At 45.4% G+C, this 19,386-nt stretch overlaps 2 protein-coding genes across 2 annotated transcripts in view; one reads left to right on the top strand and one right to left on the bottom strand.

The window, feature by feature from the left end:
- Positions 1-806: 806 nt before the first annotated feature.
- Positions 807-7,528, top strand: LOC309703423 (7SK snRNA methylphosphate capping enzyme-like). Its single transcript, XM_082528222.1, has 8 exons — positions 807-1,316; positions 3,231-3,635; positions 3,736-4,004; positions 4,498-4,795; positions 4,878-5,445; positions 5,517-5,729; positions 6,220-6,328; positions 6,978-7,528. Exons 2-8 carry the CDS (start codon positions 3,259-3,261, stop codon positions 7,028-7,030), a joined length of 1,887 nt encoding a protein of 628 aa, XP_082384348.1. The 5' UTR covers positions 807-1,316; positions 3,231-3,258; the 3' UTR covers positions 7,031-7,528.
- Positions 7,529-10,671: 3,143 nt separating this feature from the next.
- Positions 10,672-19,386, bottom strand: part of LOC309703654 (coxsackievirus and adenovirus receptor homolog) — a 75,464-nt gene continuing 66,749 nt past the window's right edge. Inside the window, exons 2-3 of the mRNA XM_082528595.1 lie at positions 14,275-14,611; positions 10,672-10,913 (exon numbers count right to left, since the gene is read on the bottom strand). Of these exons, the coding sequence (XP_082384721.1) occupies positions 10,862-10,913; positions 14,275-14,611 (389 nt within the window). The 3' untranslated portion in view covers positions 10,672-10,861. The remainder of the gene's footprint in view (positions 10,914-14,274; positions 14,612-19,386) is intronic.

Genomic DNA, 19,386 nt, shown 5'->3' with positions numbered 1-19,386 from the left:
AATCAAGAGAAGAAGGAAATAAAACTTAAAAGAATAAAAAAAAAATCGCAATCAAAAAGACAAATGGTCATGACAGAAAAAAAATTGACTGCAAATTAGGAGAAGCCTCAAACATCACAGAACATCAGCTTCAGCTCTGAGATGAGAAACTTTAAAAGCACTTAAAGTTAAAAGTTTAAAAGCACAGAACCTCTGATGGATCTGCAGCATGATAACACCTGACAACCTGCTCTTGCAGAGTACTGTTTCTGGTGTTTGAACTCAGTGATAACATGATGAAAACCACATGTATGTGGGAGAAAACATGTGAGCCACCACTGATCTCGTTTCACCTCTCAGGATCTCTTCTGCTCTGATTGGCCAACAAACGTTACATCTCTACTGATCCTAAAACTTTCCCACTATTCACCTAAATGATTTATTTGGATTTATCTGTCATCCTGGAGGATATGATCGGATATAGGGAGTTTATATTTCCTTCAGAGCAAAACTGAGGGTATAAAATCCCAATCACTGAGGGGACGAGTTCACGCTCCCTCTGAGGGAAACAAGCGTTCAATTCAAACGTCTCTTACTGAAACTTTATTAGACTCATTAACTATCTGTGTTAACACATGCAGCTGCCGGACACCGCCCGGTGAACCGTTAATTTTCACCGTTACGCCGTTTGTTTTCCGCTGTGCTCGCCTTTCTAGTCAGGCACTGCTCAGGACACCTCTCTCCTCGCTCCATTCGCCCGCCCTCCCCGAATAGCGCCCAATCAACATCGCAGATCCCGTGAAGGCTGGGCCTCAACTTCGCACCCGATTGGACACTTTTGCGGTCGAGCGCGAGGTCCCTGCCGTCGCGTATAAGAGCGCGAGCTCGAGTATCTGAGCACGATGAAGGCAGCTAGCAGTTAGTAGCTAGTCGTAGCAGAAGTCTACTGTTATAGTTGAAGTCACGGGCCGTTACAGAGCACACGCACACTGACCGGCACATGCACGGGGAGCTGGGTGCGGGCTTGTGTTCATGCACACAGCAGGTTTCCGGTGGTGTTTCGGGACTTGTTTATCTTTGAGGGGCGTGTGTGTTTGCTCCGTGCTTGGCGGCTAGCTGCAGAAGCTAACTGTGTTTGTTTCTTGTAGTGCAATTGAATTATTCATGAGGGCTCGCAGGGATTGGCGGAGTGAGCGACGGGGGCGGGGCTAGGACGGGGTTTCCTCGGGATTTTGGGGGCTCACGCACGCACACGCGCTGACAAAAACATAAACCGGATATTTCTAAGACTCGGAGGGTGAAGTCTGGACGGCGGACGGTGATCTCTGCAGGACACTGTGAGTACAATCGATCAGTCAGTGATTGATTATTGATCGACGACGTTTGCCTGGTTTGTTTGAGTGAAGAACTTTGAAGCAATCAGATTAAATCAATGCTGATTTAACGATATTTGTAAGAATTTTTATTTCGATTATTCTTCAAAGTAAGAGTCACAAATAAAAGTGACACTTTGACGCACTAACCAGAAAGAACTCATGTAGGTGCTTTTACTTTGAAACATCAGGATGTTGAACTTCCTTCAGGAGGTCACAGTTACGTTTGAGATGCAGTTTTTATCTCGTTCACCCCTCTGAAGTTTACTTATTCTGCTCATTTATCACTAAAGCCTTGTTCAGCGCCCTCCATAATATGACAACTTTGTCCCTGTTTGGCTGCCCTCCGGAAGCCTGCTGAGGGGCATTAACACACACCCATCTAATAAGGTTTCAGCAAGAGACGTTTGAATTTAACGTTTGTTTCCCTCAGAGGGGGCGTGAACTCGTCCCCTCAGTGTGTGGGATTGTATACATATTTCACAAGTCATTCATTGATCAATATTGTTCACTGATTACAGCCTCAGGGGAAATAGAAGCTGCTCGATGAGTTTTTATCGTCATAGAGATCCGAGATTCCTGTGTGGTGCTCAGTGTTTTAATGTTAGCACACATCGCAGTCTGATTGGGAGGATGCCAGCCCAAAGAAAACGAAAGTTGTCAGGTTACATACAGATTTCTGGAAACCATCAGGATGCAAAGCAGAGGTGGCAGGGATGTCTGATTGGCTGTGTGATGGAGGCAGGGTATAAAAGAAAGTTCAAGCTTAAGTCGGTGCTGAGGGTCCTTCATCCCAGTTTCAGCTCAGATTTCCCTCAAAACTGCTTTCATTGAAAGATGCTCTTCCTTATGGCACTTATACTTAAAGTCCTTTTAGGGATGAAGTTTGGGCTCCTTCTATGTGTTATTCTGGCACTGAGGATCATTTTAAAATGAGTTTTTTAGAAAACCTTTTTGAGTTTAGACGTCCCTCCGTTGTTTCAGGGTAAATATCTGATCCCGTGGATCCTCAGGAGTGGAGCTCAGGTTAATGCAGAATGAGCTTAAGGTCTGTTTGCAGATGGTGTTTGACGGGCGGTGCTGCCAGCATTCACACGTGTGTGAATGTTTATCCCTGCAGTTTGGCTTTCTCCCTTCCAGCTGATCCAGGAATGTGCAGGGGGAAATGATGGTCCCAAACAGACTAATCGCGGTTGTTCCAGGCTGTGTCGATGTCGATGTGTAGTTAGAGGTGGAGGTCATGTTACGATGTGCCTACAGCGCAGATTTAACCATGAAAATGAATCCCACTTTAGGAGGGAGAGAGACAAGTTCGCTTTGTTTGACAGGAGCAAACCTGGGACAAACACTGTTAGCTAAGCGGGCAGCAGAGTGGTTAGTTTGCTGAGCTATCAAACACTCTCTGTTACAGTGCAGCGTGTTCATAGTAACTGATAACATTCATCACTTTTACACAAGAACATAATTTATTTAGATTTTTACGTTTTTGCAATAATCTGCTCAGCTGCTGTTTTTAAACTCAATGGTTGTCGGGTTTCCCCTGCGAAGTCTATCTGAAAAGGGTACATTTTAAATTTTCTTTTAGCTTTACATGAAAATTTTTCCTCAATAATAAAGAAGAATCTGAAAATGGGAAAAGCAAAAAACGAAACGGATAAAGAAATAAAACCCTGAGTGAGGATGAAAACACAATTAACGGATAATAAAACTTTTGGTGCTGAGTTCAGGTTCAGCTGGGTTTTTTCTGTTTGTATTCACTCTTCTAATAGAGCTTCATTAATGAGGTTACGATCAATAATTCAGTAATTATTATACATTTATGTCTCGTGGTTTATCTTAAGTAGCTGAATCTGACTCCACCCCCTTCTTCTTTTGCAGGTCATTGTGATTGGCTAGACGGCAGAAGATGATGTCAGTGGACAAAGAGGCGGTCCTCACCCATGAGGCGCCCATCAGACTCAGCCCCGTCTTCCCCGCTGCCATCAGCCTATCAGAGCAGCCGCAGCTGGCTAAACCCCTCCCCATCATCCGGGCTAAAAATGGCCTCCAGCCGCCTGATGACAGCCAGCCGGCCCTTCCGGCGCCACCTCCTCCTCCATCGACTCAGCGAATCGGGAATAGGCGTTACTCCATGGGCGTGGGCTTCAAGGGGCTGACCAAGCGCCGACGCCGCGCCAACAGCGACAGTCTGTCAGAGTCTGTGTTACCGAGTCACTTCCTGTTGGGCGGGAACATCTTTGACCCGCTGAACCTGAACTCGCTGTTGGACGAGGAAGTAAACAGGTGAGGAGGTTATTGGTGGATTCATTCAGAGATCAATATAACGTCACTGCTGCAGGATTTAACACTGACACCACCTTTATGCTCTTCCCCTTTTCTTCAGAACAACCAATCAGGAGACACCAAAGTGCTCACCCCTGCCGTCACGGGGCGAAGACCCCGTAGAGATCCTGGTGCCTCGTGACATCACTGATCCTCTGAACCTGAAGGGAGGGGGAAAGGGGGGTGAGGATGGACGAGGGGTCCTGCTGTCCCCACTGAAGTCCAAGAGGAAGCACAGGACCCGACACCACAAAGTAGGAGGAGGGGACGGCGAAGGAGACAAGGAGGTGGCAGCAGCGCCGCTGTTTCCCCACACAGGTGGATTCAGAGGTGAGACACCTGCAGCTTTACTGACACCCGGTGGACGAGCAGGAAACTGCAGCAGCTCACACAGTAAATCTACAGGTTTTTTTCAGATATTCATCAAGATATCAGGGAGGCGCTCTCATATTTAATGCAATAATGCGATGCAGCAGGTTATTAGTTACTTTTTTTCAGTTTTTTGCTCGTTTTGCGGGTTATGTGCCCCGTCTGTAGTCCCTCGCAGTCCGAGGCTCCTCTGTATAACTGTAATAATTGATCTGCATGGCGCACTGATCGTTTTTGTACTCCTTCCTGTGAATGTCTGATTTGAGTCTGTAGCTTTAAATCAGACATGAACCGTAACAACGGCTCTGAACTTACACATGTGTGTACACATAAACTGAGAAAACAACCGGTGGGCCTGTGTCCTTACACTCGCTCGTACCTGGCTGCAGCTGTTCTACCTGCAGAGTCCACCTGAGTGAAGTCTGTGCATGGACGTCTGTTTTGTCGCCTGCAGTACCGTTGTTGAACAAAGAGGGCAGCGTTCCTCCATCTCCTCTCCCCTGTGAGCTCAACACTGCCATCACCTGCCGAGACGACGTGGCCCCGTCCCCCATCCTGCCCAGGAGGCACACCCACCCTCCACCTGGCCCCCCCCACAAGCCTGGGAGCCAGGGTGACGGGCGGCAACGAAAGCGGCGACGCACCACCTCGACAAGGTTGGCAGATGGTGCTGGAAGCACCATTGTCACAACGACTGTAGCTCAGCCAAGCAAATTCCAGACACCGTTAGTGGGAGGGGCTAAAGCTGCCAGGTGAGTGTGTCATCTAAACTGAGTAATCACTGTGATCTGATTGGGTGTCTTTATCACATGACATCTGTACCACCTCCTGCAGGTGTGGAGGACCTCAGACTGGTTCCACTAACCCCAGAGAGAAGAAGAAGGACAAACACCGCTACCAGTACGGGAACCACAGCCGTTGCTATGGCTACCAAGGTTTTTATGGAGACAAGTGGGAGGGGCGGGTTGGGGCAGAGGAAGACCCAAGGCTCCGGGTCTTTGAAGCTGATTGGTTCAGAGACAAGACGGTTCTGGACGTAGGCTGCGGCACTGGTCACATGACACTGGCTGTTGCCCGAAGATTTAACCCCACCCACATCTTGGGGGTGGAGCTAGACAAGCAGCTCGTCCGTGCTGCCATACAGAACATTAGACACTTCCTGTCACATGACCTGGTGGTGGAGGACAGAGGGAAGAGGAAAGACACGGTAGCCCCGCCTCCTCCCGAACAGGAAGGGGAGGAGGGGCAGGAAGAGTTGATGAAGGAGTTCCAACAGGCTCTCTCCCTCCTCTCCTTCCCTCTGTCCTTCAGGGTGAGTCGGGGCCCTCTCTCAGCTCCTCCCCTTCTCTCTCCTTCATCCTCTTCCTCCTCCAGGTTCCCCAGTAACATCACCTTCATCCAGGTGAGTCTCACTCTCCATCAGACCCCTCGCTGGTGTCCAGCCACCGCTCACCACTGTGACTCCTCCCACAGGGTGACTACGTCTCAGACCGTGAAGCTTGGCCTGGGCGGGGCCATTATGATGTCATCATGTGTCTCAACGTAACCAAGTGGGTGCAGCTGCAGTCGGGTGACGCAGGTGTGGGTAGACTATTCAAACGAGCCTATCAGAGCCTGTCGCCAGGTGGAATATTTATCCTGGAGCCACAACCATGGAGCAGCTACTGCCACAGCAAGAGAGCCTCGGTAACGCCTAGCAACATGAATATAATCATATGCAGTTAGTGTGTGTGTGAGAGAGAAACAGCATCTGTCCTTTGCTCATCCTTCTGACACAGTGTGATCGATGACAGCAGGAAGTATTCACACGTATAAAGACCAGATTTTACATGTAGAGATAACAGCAACAGGAAGTGACGGTGCTCAACACTGTGTGTCTATCACAGTCCGGTCCTTTAGAGTCGTAATGGTTTCCTAAAAGATCAAAGGGTATGAGTAACTATGGAGTAACTATGATCTGATATTTTGCATTAACTTTGTTAGTAAAAGTGTTCTTGTGTATTCATTTGCAACACTTTGAGCATTTTGGCAGAAGAATGAATTTATTCATGGGTACTGGTTCACTAAACACGCATGCAGGGAGCGTCTGTAAATATCTGTGCTTCTGTGTATATACATCTAAGAACATTCAGCAGCACGTGTATCCAGTAAAAAGTTCATTTCTGTGGTTTTCCAGAAAACAACGTTCAGTCACTGCAGGAGTTTGAGGCTCAGGCCTGAACAGTTCACCTCCTACCTGACGGACAGCGTGGGCTTCAGCTCCTACAGACTCATCACACACGCAGGTGACAACATGCACATACATCAGGGCTCCGGTGTATTCTGGCTCATATTTGACCGCTCGTCTTGGCAGGATCGGTAGAGTTAGTTAAATTTGTTAGTTTCCGGGAATGGACTTCTCCAAAAAATTTTCATAAAGTTGGTCTGAGCTTTGGGAATGCCGTTCCAGGCGTTTAATTTTAGCCTGCTTTATCCCTCCCAAAACCAGGTCTGATGTGTTTGTGATCATTGTCTTGTTGGAACACTGAGTTGTGTTCAAAGTTTAATCATCTTGCTGTTAAACAATAAACCATTAAACATGTTTGCCGTACACTAACCCAGAAAAAAGAAAAGTTAAACATTAGCCGGACACTTGTGCCTGTGTGAGTGGATGGATGACCACACCTGTAAATACAGTGACACAGATGCTGAAGTATGTGAGCCAGCTAATGCTACCCAGCCTAGCTGTATCCATAGACTGTATGTTAGCGTTACTGCTAATGATTGATATCCCAGTAAAATCCTGCAGTTTCACTGAGCACACCTGCCGCTCACACCTCGGTGATACCTTGTTAGTTAACAGCAGCAGGCCAGGTGAATAACTGCAGACGTTTACCTGAAGACTGTTAGACTGCACAGGTGTGTGTGATCTGAGCTGTCTGCTTGTGTTTCCAGGTAACCAGCGGCCCATCTACCTGTTCCATAAAGGCTCTGCGCAGAAGAAGTGAGCTCACGCCTTCGGCGTCCTTCTGTTTCTATGGAAACGGCATTAAAACTGTGACTGAACAAACTGATGATGTCGCACAGCAGAAGAGAGAGAGAACTGGAACCTGATTGGATGGCAGTACTCCTGTGGATGTGATTGGTTGAGTACAGGTGTCCATGTCCACCTAAACCAGTAACATGATTTTTCCATTCAATGAGATTTCCCCACACAGACGTGATATCATGTGTCTGATGCTGGGATTATACTGGTTGTTGATCAGATCAATAAGACAGTAAAGCACAAAGAAATAACTGCGTTTCTATTGGCCGCTGGATACCAACAGGAAGTGGTTTTTCATATTTCTTCCACTGCTTTTTTTTCCTGTCAAAATAAAGCTACTGACTCCAAATCCCTGAATTAAGGCTGCTCATTTGTCTTTCAGGTTTTCTGTGTAAAAGTACAACATATTGTGAACTCCTCACAGTATGACCTGAATTGGCATTAAATTTGTTAAACCTGCCTCAGATTGTCTCTTTCATGCTCTCTGCTACTAAGCAGTTAGATGGAGACCTGGAAATTCAGAGGATCTGTGGAAAGCTGCAACAACATAACAAGGAGGAGTACCATCTCTACTCCAGGTCCTTCCTGAAGGATCAAGCTCCCCATTCCAACTCTAAGAAGGACAGCACACATCCTTCAGAGGAAGAGGAACAGAGTCAGTGTACAGCACTGGTGGAGTCCAACATGACACCATGTGAGGTCTGCAGCAAGCAGGTTTATCTAAAGAAGACATCAGGAAACTCGGATCTAATCAGTGCACAAAGAAGACATGAGGTGTCCAGTGATGGTCGGGTGATCAGACGTGAACCAGGACTACAAACACAGCAGACTTGATGTTCCTGTAGGAGCTCCTCCTCAACCTGCTTCACGCGCCGCTCACAGCCTGAAACAGCTTCAGGATCTCAGCAGCTTCTCTTTAAATTCAGTCAGTTTTGGGATTGTTAGCTGTTACACTAAGATGACAGGGGCAGAAAAGCATGCTGGGAGCTGTAGTTCTGAACAAAAGACAGATCCATTCATTAGAAGATTTTCAGTCACCACACAGAGTGGTGCTTTTAGATATTTAATGGAGGTGTAATTGTGCAACTTTGCCACAAGAGGGAAGTAGTGCACCGTGTTAGACTGCTGACAGCCTCAGAGTGAACGTCTCACTCTGCTGTGTCCACTCGTCACTCCAGCACTCGAGGGTCGGCGTCCTGAAATGAGGTCATTAGAAGGACTGACTGCATGCTGAAGTGGTAGTTCAGCCATTAGAGTCATGATTTAACAGCTGATGAGTGAATGAACATGGTGCAATAGAAGCGCAGTATTCTGAACACTTACATTTAATTACATGTGTTTGACTCCGGGGTTTCCACCTAAGCATGCCGTCAGTCTGGCTAATGACCTCCTATATTTAGGTGTGCTGTGCAGGCACGTGTAAAGGTTTCAGTCAAACTGACTGTGAAGTGGATGGTTAAAGAAATTAACACGAGCCTTCCTCAGCATGTTTGGTATAAATGGCTAAAAGTCTGTCTTGCCATCACCCTGAGAGTTTGCTGGCAATCCAAAAGCTGTTCTTCAGTCGTGTTGCCAAACAAGGCAGCGATGCAGAAAGACACAACACATTCAACTTTCAACTGGAGACCAGCAGCTTTAATAATTGTAGGTGATGACTTATAAGAAGACTTCCTAAAATCCATAATCCTGTCTTTAGTTTTTGGCACATTCAGTGAGAGGAAGCCACAAAATATCCAACCGTCCACTTCTTAAACACAGAGGTCTCTGCTGTGGTTTCTGTCACGCACCTCCAGGTGAGGATGTCCTGTCACTGGACCCACACAGGTAATTATACTGTAGCTGCAAAAAGCTGTTTGTCTACCAGCTGGTTTAAACACATACTCACGACTGCATTTATTCTTAAAATCATTTTCTAATGTAGAATCAGCTAAAGACGTTTTCATGAGTGAACGTAGTAACTGAGGGGAGTCCTGCTGTGTCCCTGAGGTCCAGGAGGAGGTAACGGTCCACCTCACAGGTGAGACTCGTTGGTACCAGCCGGTGAGGAAGCTGCAGGAGTTTGTGTGTTAGCTAACTACAGACTGATGTCTAATCCTCCTTTCATCATCTTCATGCTGTTGCCGTAGTAACAGCTGAGCTGCAGGTGAAAACTGAATCACCTGAAAGACTCACAAACAACGTCTGAGTAGCTCTTTATTAGCTTTACTGGATTAAACTCACACAAATAAATGACACGCAGCCTTCCTGCAGCAGCGTCCACGGCTCCCACTCATGCTCACTGCTCACCTGACACTCACAAAGCTTTAAACAGGACATGAGTACAGAGTAACGACACAAACTGATCAGTAGGAGAAAATGAAGTGTTTCCAGTATAATTGATACCATCACACCGGCTCCACTCTGACATCACTGATCAATAACCAAAGAACACACAGATCAAACTTCAGCCATCAGAGGAGTCAACGGAGCTGCTTCTGTTCCTGATGTGCTGATCTCTCCCTGCAGGCAGCTTCACACAAACACCATAAAATAATAAGTGAAAGCAGAGAGAACCAAGTGACAGTGAACAAACACCTGTAACTGTGAACAGCACGACCCCGATGATGTTTCCTGGCTCCAGGCCACACAGCTGTATCTGGCTCTCTGTGGGGCGTTTAAGGGTCGGGCTGAACCGTCCGCTTTTCACACGCTCGTCTTTCTTTCACTCGGTCTCTGTGATGCCGCTCCTGTTTGTCAGGCTTCTCAGGACGGTGCCACCACTCCACCCGAGTGTCTTCAGGCAGCTGAGCTGTGGTTCTGAAGGGCAGCCGGACAGACTCCGCCCCCTCCTCCACCTCCACCCGACACTCTGAGAGAACAGCAAACAGCATGAGGTGTACAAACAGCAGCAGGTGTCACAGTTGCGGAGAAAGCTGATGCAGAGCAGAAGGTAACAAAGCACAGCACATTAGAAGCAGCTGCTGAGCTGATCACAGTCTGATGGGATTGTTTCTCCTGTCAGCTGCTGCGTGGATGTAAAAATGATCATTCAGCCAAATGTGCTCCAAATAACTGTCTTAATGCTCCAATAAATATTATATTTAACCTCCTAAGACCCGAACTCCTACATGGCATGCATTTTTAAATTCTCTTTGCTATTTGGGCTGATTGGGACCTGAAGAATGCAAAAACAGAGAATTTCCAGATTTTTTTTTTTACCTGATTTTTGTCTCTGAGAAAAATGAGATCCACATGAGAGGACATTCGTTTAAATTTTTGATAGAACAGCAGCAGTATAATGTCCTCGTTAGTGGATATCAGGCCCTCGTGGAGCAAATTTTTGTATTTTGGTCTAGACGTCCCAAAATGTGATGTCCAAACATGTGGACGCCAGGTCCATGGCGGTTAAAGAAACAATCGTAAAGTTCTGTTTCCAGTTTGTCATTATTACAAACAGACATCAAACAGGATCTATGGATTAAATGGATGGAGATAATGATCCTACCGTCACAATGAGTTTGACCTTTAACCTGTATCTACAGCACTGACCTCTGACAGTAAGCAGCACTTGTTTCTTCAGCAGGATGTTTCCCTCCCTGCTAATGGTGCAGGTGTAGGTGTTTGTGTCTCTCTCTCTCTCAGGCTCAGACTGAGGTCTCCAGTTGTCAGCGGGTCTTCATTCATCTTCGTTCGATTTCTGTAAACTTCATCCTGTTCTTTATTCTTGTCAGAGCTGTTCTCATACACGTGGACCTTCCTGTCTTTCATGTCCTTCCACTCCACTCTAACGTCTTTAAGCAGCTGAAGTGTGGCTTTACAAGGCAGCAGGACAGACTCCACCCCTGAATCCACCTCCACCTTGTAAACTGAGAGGACAACAAAAGACACCATGATCCATCAGCTGTGGTGGTCACATGACCTCCCTGTCCCCTCATTGTCTTCTAGTCTCAGTCAGATTGTGTCTCAGTTTGTTCCTGATGTGTTCCTGACTCGTTCTTTGGTAACTAGTCTGCAGCGTCCTGTAAAGTGCTGCAGACGTGTTGGATGAAGAGCAGAAGAACAGACAGACTGAGCCTCCACAGTCGGCCATGCCTCACACGGCTCTTTACTTTGGGCTTCAGCATTAGCAACGTGTCTGAGGAGGATGTCCGTTTGAGAGACCATAACTGCGCCTTTTTTGAAATTCACTTGAGGACACGCCGTTGGATAAACGCGTCTATTTTAAACTTAAGGAGAATGTGTCACAAAGCTGAATGACTATGGAAGAAAACTAAAGTGGAAGTGCACAGGCTCTCTCAGAGATCTCATGCTCTCCTTAAATGAAATGGTGAAGTGAGGTGAGACGCCTGGCCACGTGGTGTGCTGACAACAATCTCTCTCTGAATGTGGAGAAGACGAAGGAGATTGTTGTGGACTTCAGGAGAATGCACACCCAACATGCTCCTCTGACCATTGACGGAGCGTCTGTGGAGAGAGTGAGCAACACCAAGTTCTTGGGTGTGCACATCACAGAGGATCTCTCCTGGACGTACAACACCACAGCACTGGCCAAGAAATCACAGCAGCGTCTCTTCTTTCTCCGCAAACTAAGAAGAGCAGGAGCACCAGCCCCCATCATGTACACTTTCTACAGAGGCACCATCGAGAGCATCCTGTCGAGCTGCATCACTGTGTGGTTTGGAGCCTGCAATGCGTCCTGTCATAGAACCCTCCAACGCATAGTGAGAGCTGCAGAGAGGATCATTGGTGTCTCTCTCCCCTCCCTCCAGGACATTTACAGCACCCGTCTCACTAAAAAAGCCCTTTGCATAGCGGCTGATCCCACGCACCCAATGCAAAGCTTCTTCAAGCTGCTGCCGTCGGGGAGGAGACTGCGGAGTCTCCAGGCCAGGACCAGCAGGCTGAAGGACAGCTTCATCCATCAGGCTGTCAGGAAGCTTAACTCCCTCCCGATTCTGCCCCCTCTCCCCTCTCTCCTCCACGGTCTCACTGAACTCTGTCACACACACACAAACACACACACTCTCTGACTCACTCACTGGCCTGCACCAGTTACCAGTCACTTTGTGGAGCATTGGACTGCCATTACCTCATAAGACTTTGTTGTTACACTTTCTCTTACCGCACACTACTAAATCTCCATTTGCACTATTTGCCTATTTGCACTACTCTGCCTGGTTTACACTCAATGTCACTTACCCATTATATTGTATATTATATAGCTTTCTTGTTATATGTAAAATTGTATTTATTTAAATTTTTACTTTTTAATTATTTTACTTGCATTTTTAATCACTTTTATATTTAAATATATTTAAATGTTCATTTGCTATTTATCTAGGGATTGAAGAGTAACGCAATTTCTATTCTCCGTATGTCCTGTACATGTGGCAGAATCGACAAATAAAGTTGACTTTGACTTTGAAAAAAAAAAAAAAAAAAAAAAAAAAAAATGGCTGCTCTGATTTTTCTAGGTTCTGTGAGATTATTATATTATCTTATGCCACGTTATACCCCTGATTAATGATTGTGAAATTATTATGTAGTCTTAGTTTGCATTATTCTCCTGACTTAGAAGAAGGTGATAACGATTACATTAGTTAAACTGATTTGCATTACATTAGACTGCTGATTTATTGTGTATGAATGATATTGTTTATGATGCATTATACTGCTGAGTTATAAGAAATGCTGTTTTCAGAGAGTCAGGACCTTGTTGTCTGATAGTAGAGGAGACAGAGAGCACATTCCACGGGAGCTTCACTCCCACCGTTGTTGAAGGCAGACGAAATAGGGAGCCAAGGCCATAAGTCAGGCTCGCTTTTGATTAGAGAGTCCCAAACATGATAGCTTGAACCAAGTTTGAATAATTAAGAGACCAATTGAGGAACATAATAAGTGAGGGGGGCGTAGTAGGGAAAGGTGTTTGTTTTTGTCTCATGTCTCAGAGGGTGTTGTCTCAGTCCCTCGGCCAGAGGACGGGTAGAGAGGGTCAGAGCGAGGGCAGTGGACCTGGGAACGGTGACCCGGGCCCATGATGCCATTGATGGACATGGAGGCGGCTGAGTGGGTCGAGGAGTGACACAGCGCAACGTATGGTGACCTCTTGTGGTCAAGAGGTCAAAAGCGGGAGTGTGGAGATCAGGGAAATATTTTACTGATGATTTCATAACCGTCATCATTACCATTACATTAATTATCATTTCATCAAAGCATTTATTGAAGCTGTTGGCCTTACGTTAAAACTTGTATTACAGGTGCAGTCAACCTATTACATACATACTTTCAGTTCGGTTATTATCCACATGAGAATTGGCCTCTCTTTTCATAAGTCAGAGTTCGAGTGAGGTCGACACACACACACACACACACACACACACACACAGTAGTTAAGTTCATGTTTTGGGTAAGAGTGGCAGACACAATTTTTCATGTTTTCAGGAGATAAGCGAAAAGTTAGACGTCAACAGAATGCACCTGGCCTACAGACGGAGAAAATGTTCTTTTCCCATGTGTCAAAAGTCAACAGAACATTTGTGGTTTGAAACTTACGTCTGTATTGTATCTGTTTGACGTAAGAGGGGGCGTCAGAAAATATTCCCTGATGCTATAAGACAGTTGCATGTGTAATTTTGGGGCGAGATCGATGCTGAATGTTTTACAGTGTTCATCTCCCACACTGCGTGTATTCATTAAATCATTGTTTGACCAACTCTTCTGGACCAATTGTTGTTTTTGTGCTCACCCTCAATATTTGAACCCATTTAACAGTTCATATCAGAAAAGTTTTGTTTGACTGTTGTGTCTCGAGCTGCCTCACCTATAAAGCAGACAGCAACAAAAGTCTGATTTTCTGTTGATAAGATCAAAACAATCAATGACAAATCTCCCCAAAGCTTTCTTGTTCTGGCATCTCACTCCTGGTCTACTTTTACACCTGTGACATTTGATGATATGGTGACCCTGGTAGATAAAAAGAAGCCGTCTTCAGTTCCCTCAGATATTCTCCCCTCAAAGCTTTGTAGCAAAGTCTTTGACACTATTGGTCCTTGGGTTGTAAATCTTTTCAGTGCTTTTCTTCAGACTGGAGTGTTCCCAGTGTTTTTAAACATGCCATTGTGGAACCAAAGCTCAGAAAACCCAGCTTAGATCCAACATTACATCAACATTATAGATCAATTTCTCAATTTGTGATTGTCTACAGCAGAGTTTTGGTTTGATGTTGACCTTTGACCTGCAGTGGGACATCTCTCAGTCTCCATTCTCAGTCTAAATGATCTGACAGAGCAGGTGTAGGTGGCGCTGTCAGACAGTTGGAGGTTGGTCAGGTTCAGGCTGAGCTCTCCAGTTTCCAGAGCGTCAGTCTTCATGGATGTTCGGCCGCTGTAACGCTGGTTTGGATCTTTCAGTTTGTCTCCTTGAAGCTGGTGGACGGTTGGAGGACTGAGGTCGGAGCGACTCCACACCACTGTGGGGCTGTCCAGTTCAAAAGTGGGAAACTCACAGGGCAGCAGGACAAACAACTCTCCCTCATACAGCTCCACAGCTGAGGCATGCTGGGAAACTGAGGACACAGACAGAGTCCATGTGTCACTTTGAGGTAAAGATCAAACGTGGACAATTTCAGTTACAGAATATAAAATATCTACATAAAGAAATAAAATCACTGTTACACCTGAATAAACTGTGTGAAGGTAAAATAAATAAATACAATAAAGTGTAACCGAGGACAAGGTAGGAGGTAGGAGGGGCAAGGAAATAAATTGATCATTTATTTATTACATTAGTAAAACATACAATTTCCCAGTTATTTCCAGACAGGCCTTGCAACACATCCTGCTGATATCCCAGCTGCACATGACACTTACCACACAAACGGTGAAAAATAACACAACACTGCAAACCGTCACACCCTGTTTAGAGACACTGCAATCGATTTACCTGCGGGTATGCACTGCAAACAATTTGAGTCTCAGCACAGCTGGGAATCAGCGCTATGCATGACCTGCAATCTGGGAGATAAAGGGAAGTGGCACAAACAAATAAGCAAAAAACAAAAAGGGAGGTTAGTCCGCCCTTACACAACTCACTCAATCATCAACCGCCCTTACGGCTGGACGGACTAACCAACACAAAGTTACAAATCAATCAAAAGAACGGAAAACTGAGAGGCAGAGACAGGACAGCTGAAAAACACAAACAACATTATCGATTGAAATGTTACCCAATAAAATATCAGTTTTATTAAACCATTCAAAATCACAAAACTAAAACAAGACGTCAATATACCTACAATACTGATCAATTTGCAGTCGATCTAGGATTTGATCAATTCTTCTATTAAAACTCGTGGTCACACCACAATATACCCACTCGCACTCGAGTGAATTCATCGCCTCTGGTTTTTTCCACAGACCTCACCCCACACACCTACTACCTTTTCAAAGCTCTTCAGCCAATCACCTGGCAGAGAGCAACAAACTGCCAGGTGACACTTGTTACAAAAGGAAGAAATAAGACGTGGTATGAGTGAAAAGTCTGAGTTCAGCTCCTCGGCTCATAGAAACACTGATTTCCTTTTATTAATGAGGCGTCTGTGGGAACAGGTAGGAGGCTCCTGATTGGTTCATAAGGTGTGAATAAATGTGTCATGTAGCTGGAAGCAAAGCCACATCAGGCTTTAGAAGGAATTCATGAAGGTCTGAAATCTGTCTGCAGTGCAGTGGAGTGATCTCCTCTCTTTGAGTTAGAAGTCTGGAAGTTTAGGAAGCAGCTGGACTTCAGGAAGCACAAATGTGATGAAGGTGAAGGTGTGGAGCGCTGTGTCAGGCTCTGCTGTGGAAATTAACTTTTGCAATATTTTCAACTGGAAAAAGAAGCAGGGTATGAACTTTGTAGCTCAATACAAAGCTCAGGGGTTAAAGGTCAAAGGTCACCCAGTCTGTGAGCAGAATCCTTAATGCAAGAAAACAACTTTCCAAGACTTTTCCCAAATTCCAGGTCAGATTTCATTGGTCAGAGAAAAGAACATCAAATTTGGATCCAGTACTCGTGTCACGACATCCTGACTGCTGATCTGCTGATCCGTCCTTCCATTGTTCATCAGAGGACGAGGAAACGTTACCACTGAGTTCAGTTTGGACAATCCACCAATCACAGAGCTCCATCAGTGATCTTACAGTAACTACATTCGCCAGCAGAGCTTTGATTGCACTTCTCTCCACCACCACTAGATGTCTCCACACTCTGTGCTGACTCCAATGAATGATCAGAGCTGCTGAGTCTGAACCTCTTTACTCGGTTGGAGGCGGCTGCTGCAGCCTCACCCTGACGCACACAAAGCTCCACCTTCAGTTCTGACACTGAAACATACACTGTAGCTAAAATGATGCAGATGTGACCGTCAGCAGCTGGATTTCCTCTCCATAGACGTGTTTCCATGCTGATCACAAAAAAGCAACAACTCAGACAGATCGTTAGATACAGCAGCTTTAACTGTAACAGTGTAATTGTAGAGTCTTTACAATGTAAAGTGCATGAAGGCAACTGTTGCTGTGATTTGATGCTATGTTAATAAAACTGAATGAATAAGTGCTGATATTTATCCAGATCGTCTCTCTGATTGATCTCTATGACCAGCCTCAGTAATAACTTCCAGCCAGCAGCCTCGTCCCTGCAGGTGTGCTCACACAAAGCTCCCCGTCCATCAGTGCTTTAATCATGATTTAAAACTTTCTCTAATAAATCACTTTCATGCTGCCTCAGACTAAAAGCCTTTATTTCACCCACCTCTCTTAGCTGTTTAACTGATTCATAGTTTTTATTTTATTGAAAACATTCAACCATTTAAAAGATTATTAATTTTTATCAACAGATTTTTAACAGGGACTATAAGGAAAGAGGACCTTTATCCCATATTAGCTGCTCTTAATAATAATCACATAACAGTAGGTGCCTGCAGATCTTTGTCCATGTTTTACATCCTTCTTTACACAGATGTCTTTTCATATTTGATGTCATGTTAATTTGAAAGCGGAGCCCTCCATCTGCCACAGCGATGTTACCTGCATCACTTTACTTTATAGCGGCTGGAAGATTTCTGAAAGTCACCAAAAACAACAAAAGTGGGACTTCCTGCTTCTCACAGAGGACTTCCTGCCAGTTCAGACAGAAAAAAATAACCTATAAGTATATAAATAAGTATGAACAACATTTCTTCATTCACATGACCTTTGACCTCGGACCGCTGAAGCTGGCTGACCTTTTCTGCTTCCTCTTCCATCCATTTCAAGTTAAAGGCCCTCCTAATAGCTGCTGGACAGTTTTGTACTAACAAGGCTTTTATTGTGAAACACTGAGAAACAGTTGGAAACACTGATTTTGTTTTTTTAAGAGCATGTGTTGCTCTGACAAACGCTGCGTTCCTTACTGTGAGAGACAGAGTGTCTCCTCCGTCTGTGTTTAGCTTCCTGTGAGGACAGGAAGTGATGCGAAGGCTTATGACGTGTGAAACTATGAGGAAGCTGAACTCTGTGGCAGTCTGCCGTGATGTTTGGCTGCACACACTAAACTGAACTGAAAGAGAGTGTGTGTGTTTTAGTATGCAACAAGAAGTGAAACACACACACACAGCAGCTGCTTTCAACACACACACTCAGTTTGTTCACATGAGGACAAAAAAACTTTATTTAACTAGGCTTGTGTGACAAGAAGACAGGAGAGTCTGAGTTCAAGGCTCTGCTCAGATGAATCCCACAAGCTCGGCAAGTTTCTGTGGCAGCTTCACCTGAGACACGAGGAGGGAGGAGACAAGGACGCTGAGGATGGTGCAAGGTTAAATGTAAGGAGAGAACCAGAACAACAAAGAGGCCTCCTCCTCCTTTATGGGAAACACGATGAGGCGAAGGAGACCCGACGAGAAGGCGCTCAGAGTACGTGACTGCTCTAAATGGAGGCAGCTTCATGGTGCGATGGTCAACAGGTGTGGGTCTGTTGAAACATCCTGAAGGTGGAGTTTGACTGCAGGCTGCAAGCAGTCACACTTCATGACAGCGCTCATCTCCCTGCTGCACACACGGCTCCGTCTAACTCTTCTTCTTTATTTCCAGATTAGCGATCAGCAGGCATGAAGTCATCACCTGTGTGGGCCTCATTTACTAACGTTTCTATGGAAAAGTTCAAACTTCTTGGAGTTTTCACACAAAATTTCCATAATCAGATTTATGATGTGCTGTTCTTCTTCTCTGTGTTGTAGCATCCTGATGACACCCCGTTTGTGCTCCAGTGGATGATGAGAGTCAAACCTTAAATACTGATCCGTATGCGTAGGTTTACGGTACACGTCAGGTTGTAGACGTCCCCCATTACTGATGGAAATCTCACAGTCTAAGAAGGCTAACCTGCCACTTGTTATTATTTGTATTATTTTGATATTATTGAGCCATGATGGCGCCTTTGAAACTCTGCGTCTGCTCTTCTTCTGCTCCATCCAGATCTTTGCATCACCTTGTTTTACACACTGACTCCATCAGGTTACAGAGAGCTAAGTGATGAATGACTGTTTCATGCCACAGACTGCAGATCAGTCAGTGTTCTGATGGCGCTGATCTGTCATCACAGTCACATGACTTCCCCTTGTGTGAATTAATGTGTTCTATTTAGTTCTGCAGTATTTTATTTCTAGAGTACATCTGCATTTTATTCATTTCACACAAACTGTTGATGTAATGTCATCAAATGTCCACTAGATGTCAGTAGCCATCGGTGGACCGAGTACATCAACCTCTCTGAATACATACATGTGCGCTTAAATGAGCTCACATTATTGATCTGGACTGATGGATCGCCTTTGTTTTTATAGTCAGTGTTACTATGGAAACGACACTAACACACTATCTAGACATACAGTGGATTTGTTTGACTTCAGTCTTGATTCTGCATGGAAACAATAACCTGACATCTTTGATCATAAGTTTCAGAGCGTCGCCTGTAACCATGGTTACTGACCTGCAGCCTGACGTCACTCTGAGCAGCTGCATGTGTGAATGTGCACACATGCATGCAGCTGCTCAGCTGGGTGGATGTGCTGGTGGGAACAGTGAGTGTGACAGTGATGGATAGATGCATCATGAGCATGTGACTGCTGTCAACACACACATGCATAAGTATATAAAGGTCTGTACCCCTGTGTCCTGCTCACATCACCCAAACCCAAGAGGAAGAAGGAGCTCTGAGCAGCGTCACCTCCACTGCTGAGAACACCAACATGTCCACTAAAGCTTTGCTGGCTTTGATTCTTCTCTGCCTGTTTACAACTTCTGTAGGTGAGTGTTTGCATGA

The sequence above is a fragment of the Aulonocara stuartgranti genome, assembly GCF_965226115.1.
Source record: "Aulonocara stuartgranti genome assembly, chromosome: 3".
Taxonomy (NCBI): domain Eukaryota; kingdom Metazoa; phylum Chordata; class Actinopteri; order Cichliformes; family Cichlidae; genus Aulonocara; species Aulonocara stuartgranti.
This window is presented reverse-complemented; position numbering and strand designations above follow the sequence as displayed.

Excerpts from the sequence above, each read along its gene's own strand:
- LOC309703423 (XM_082528222.1), top strand. The coding sequence starts at position 3,259 with ATGATGTCAGTGGACAAAGAGGCGGTCCTCACCCATGAGGCGCCCATC. Across the intron at positions 4,796-4,877 it reads GGAGGGGCTAAAGCTGCCAG|GTGTGGAGGACCTCAGACTG; the intron begins GTGAGTGTGTCA and ends CACCTCCTGCAG. Across the intron at positions 5,446-5,516 it reads GTAACATCACCTTCATCCAG|GGTGACTACGTCTCAGACCG; the intron begins GTGAGTCTCACT and ends CTCCTCCCACAG.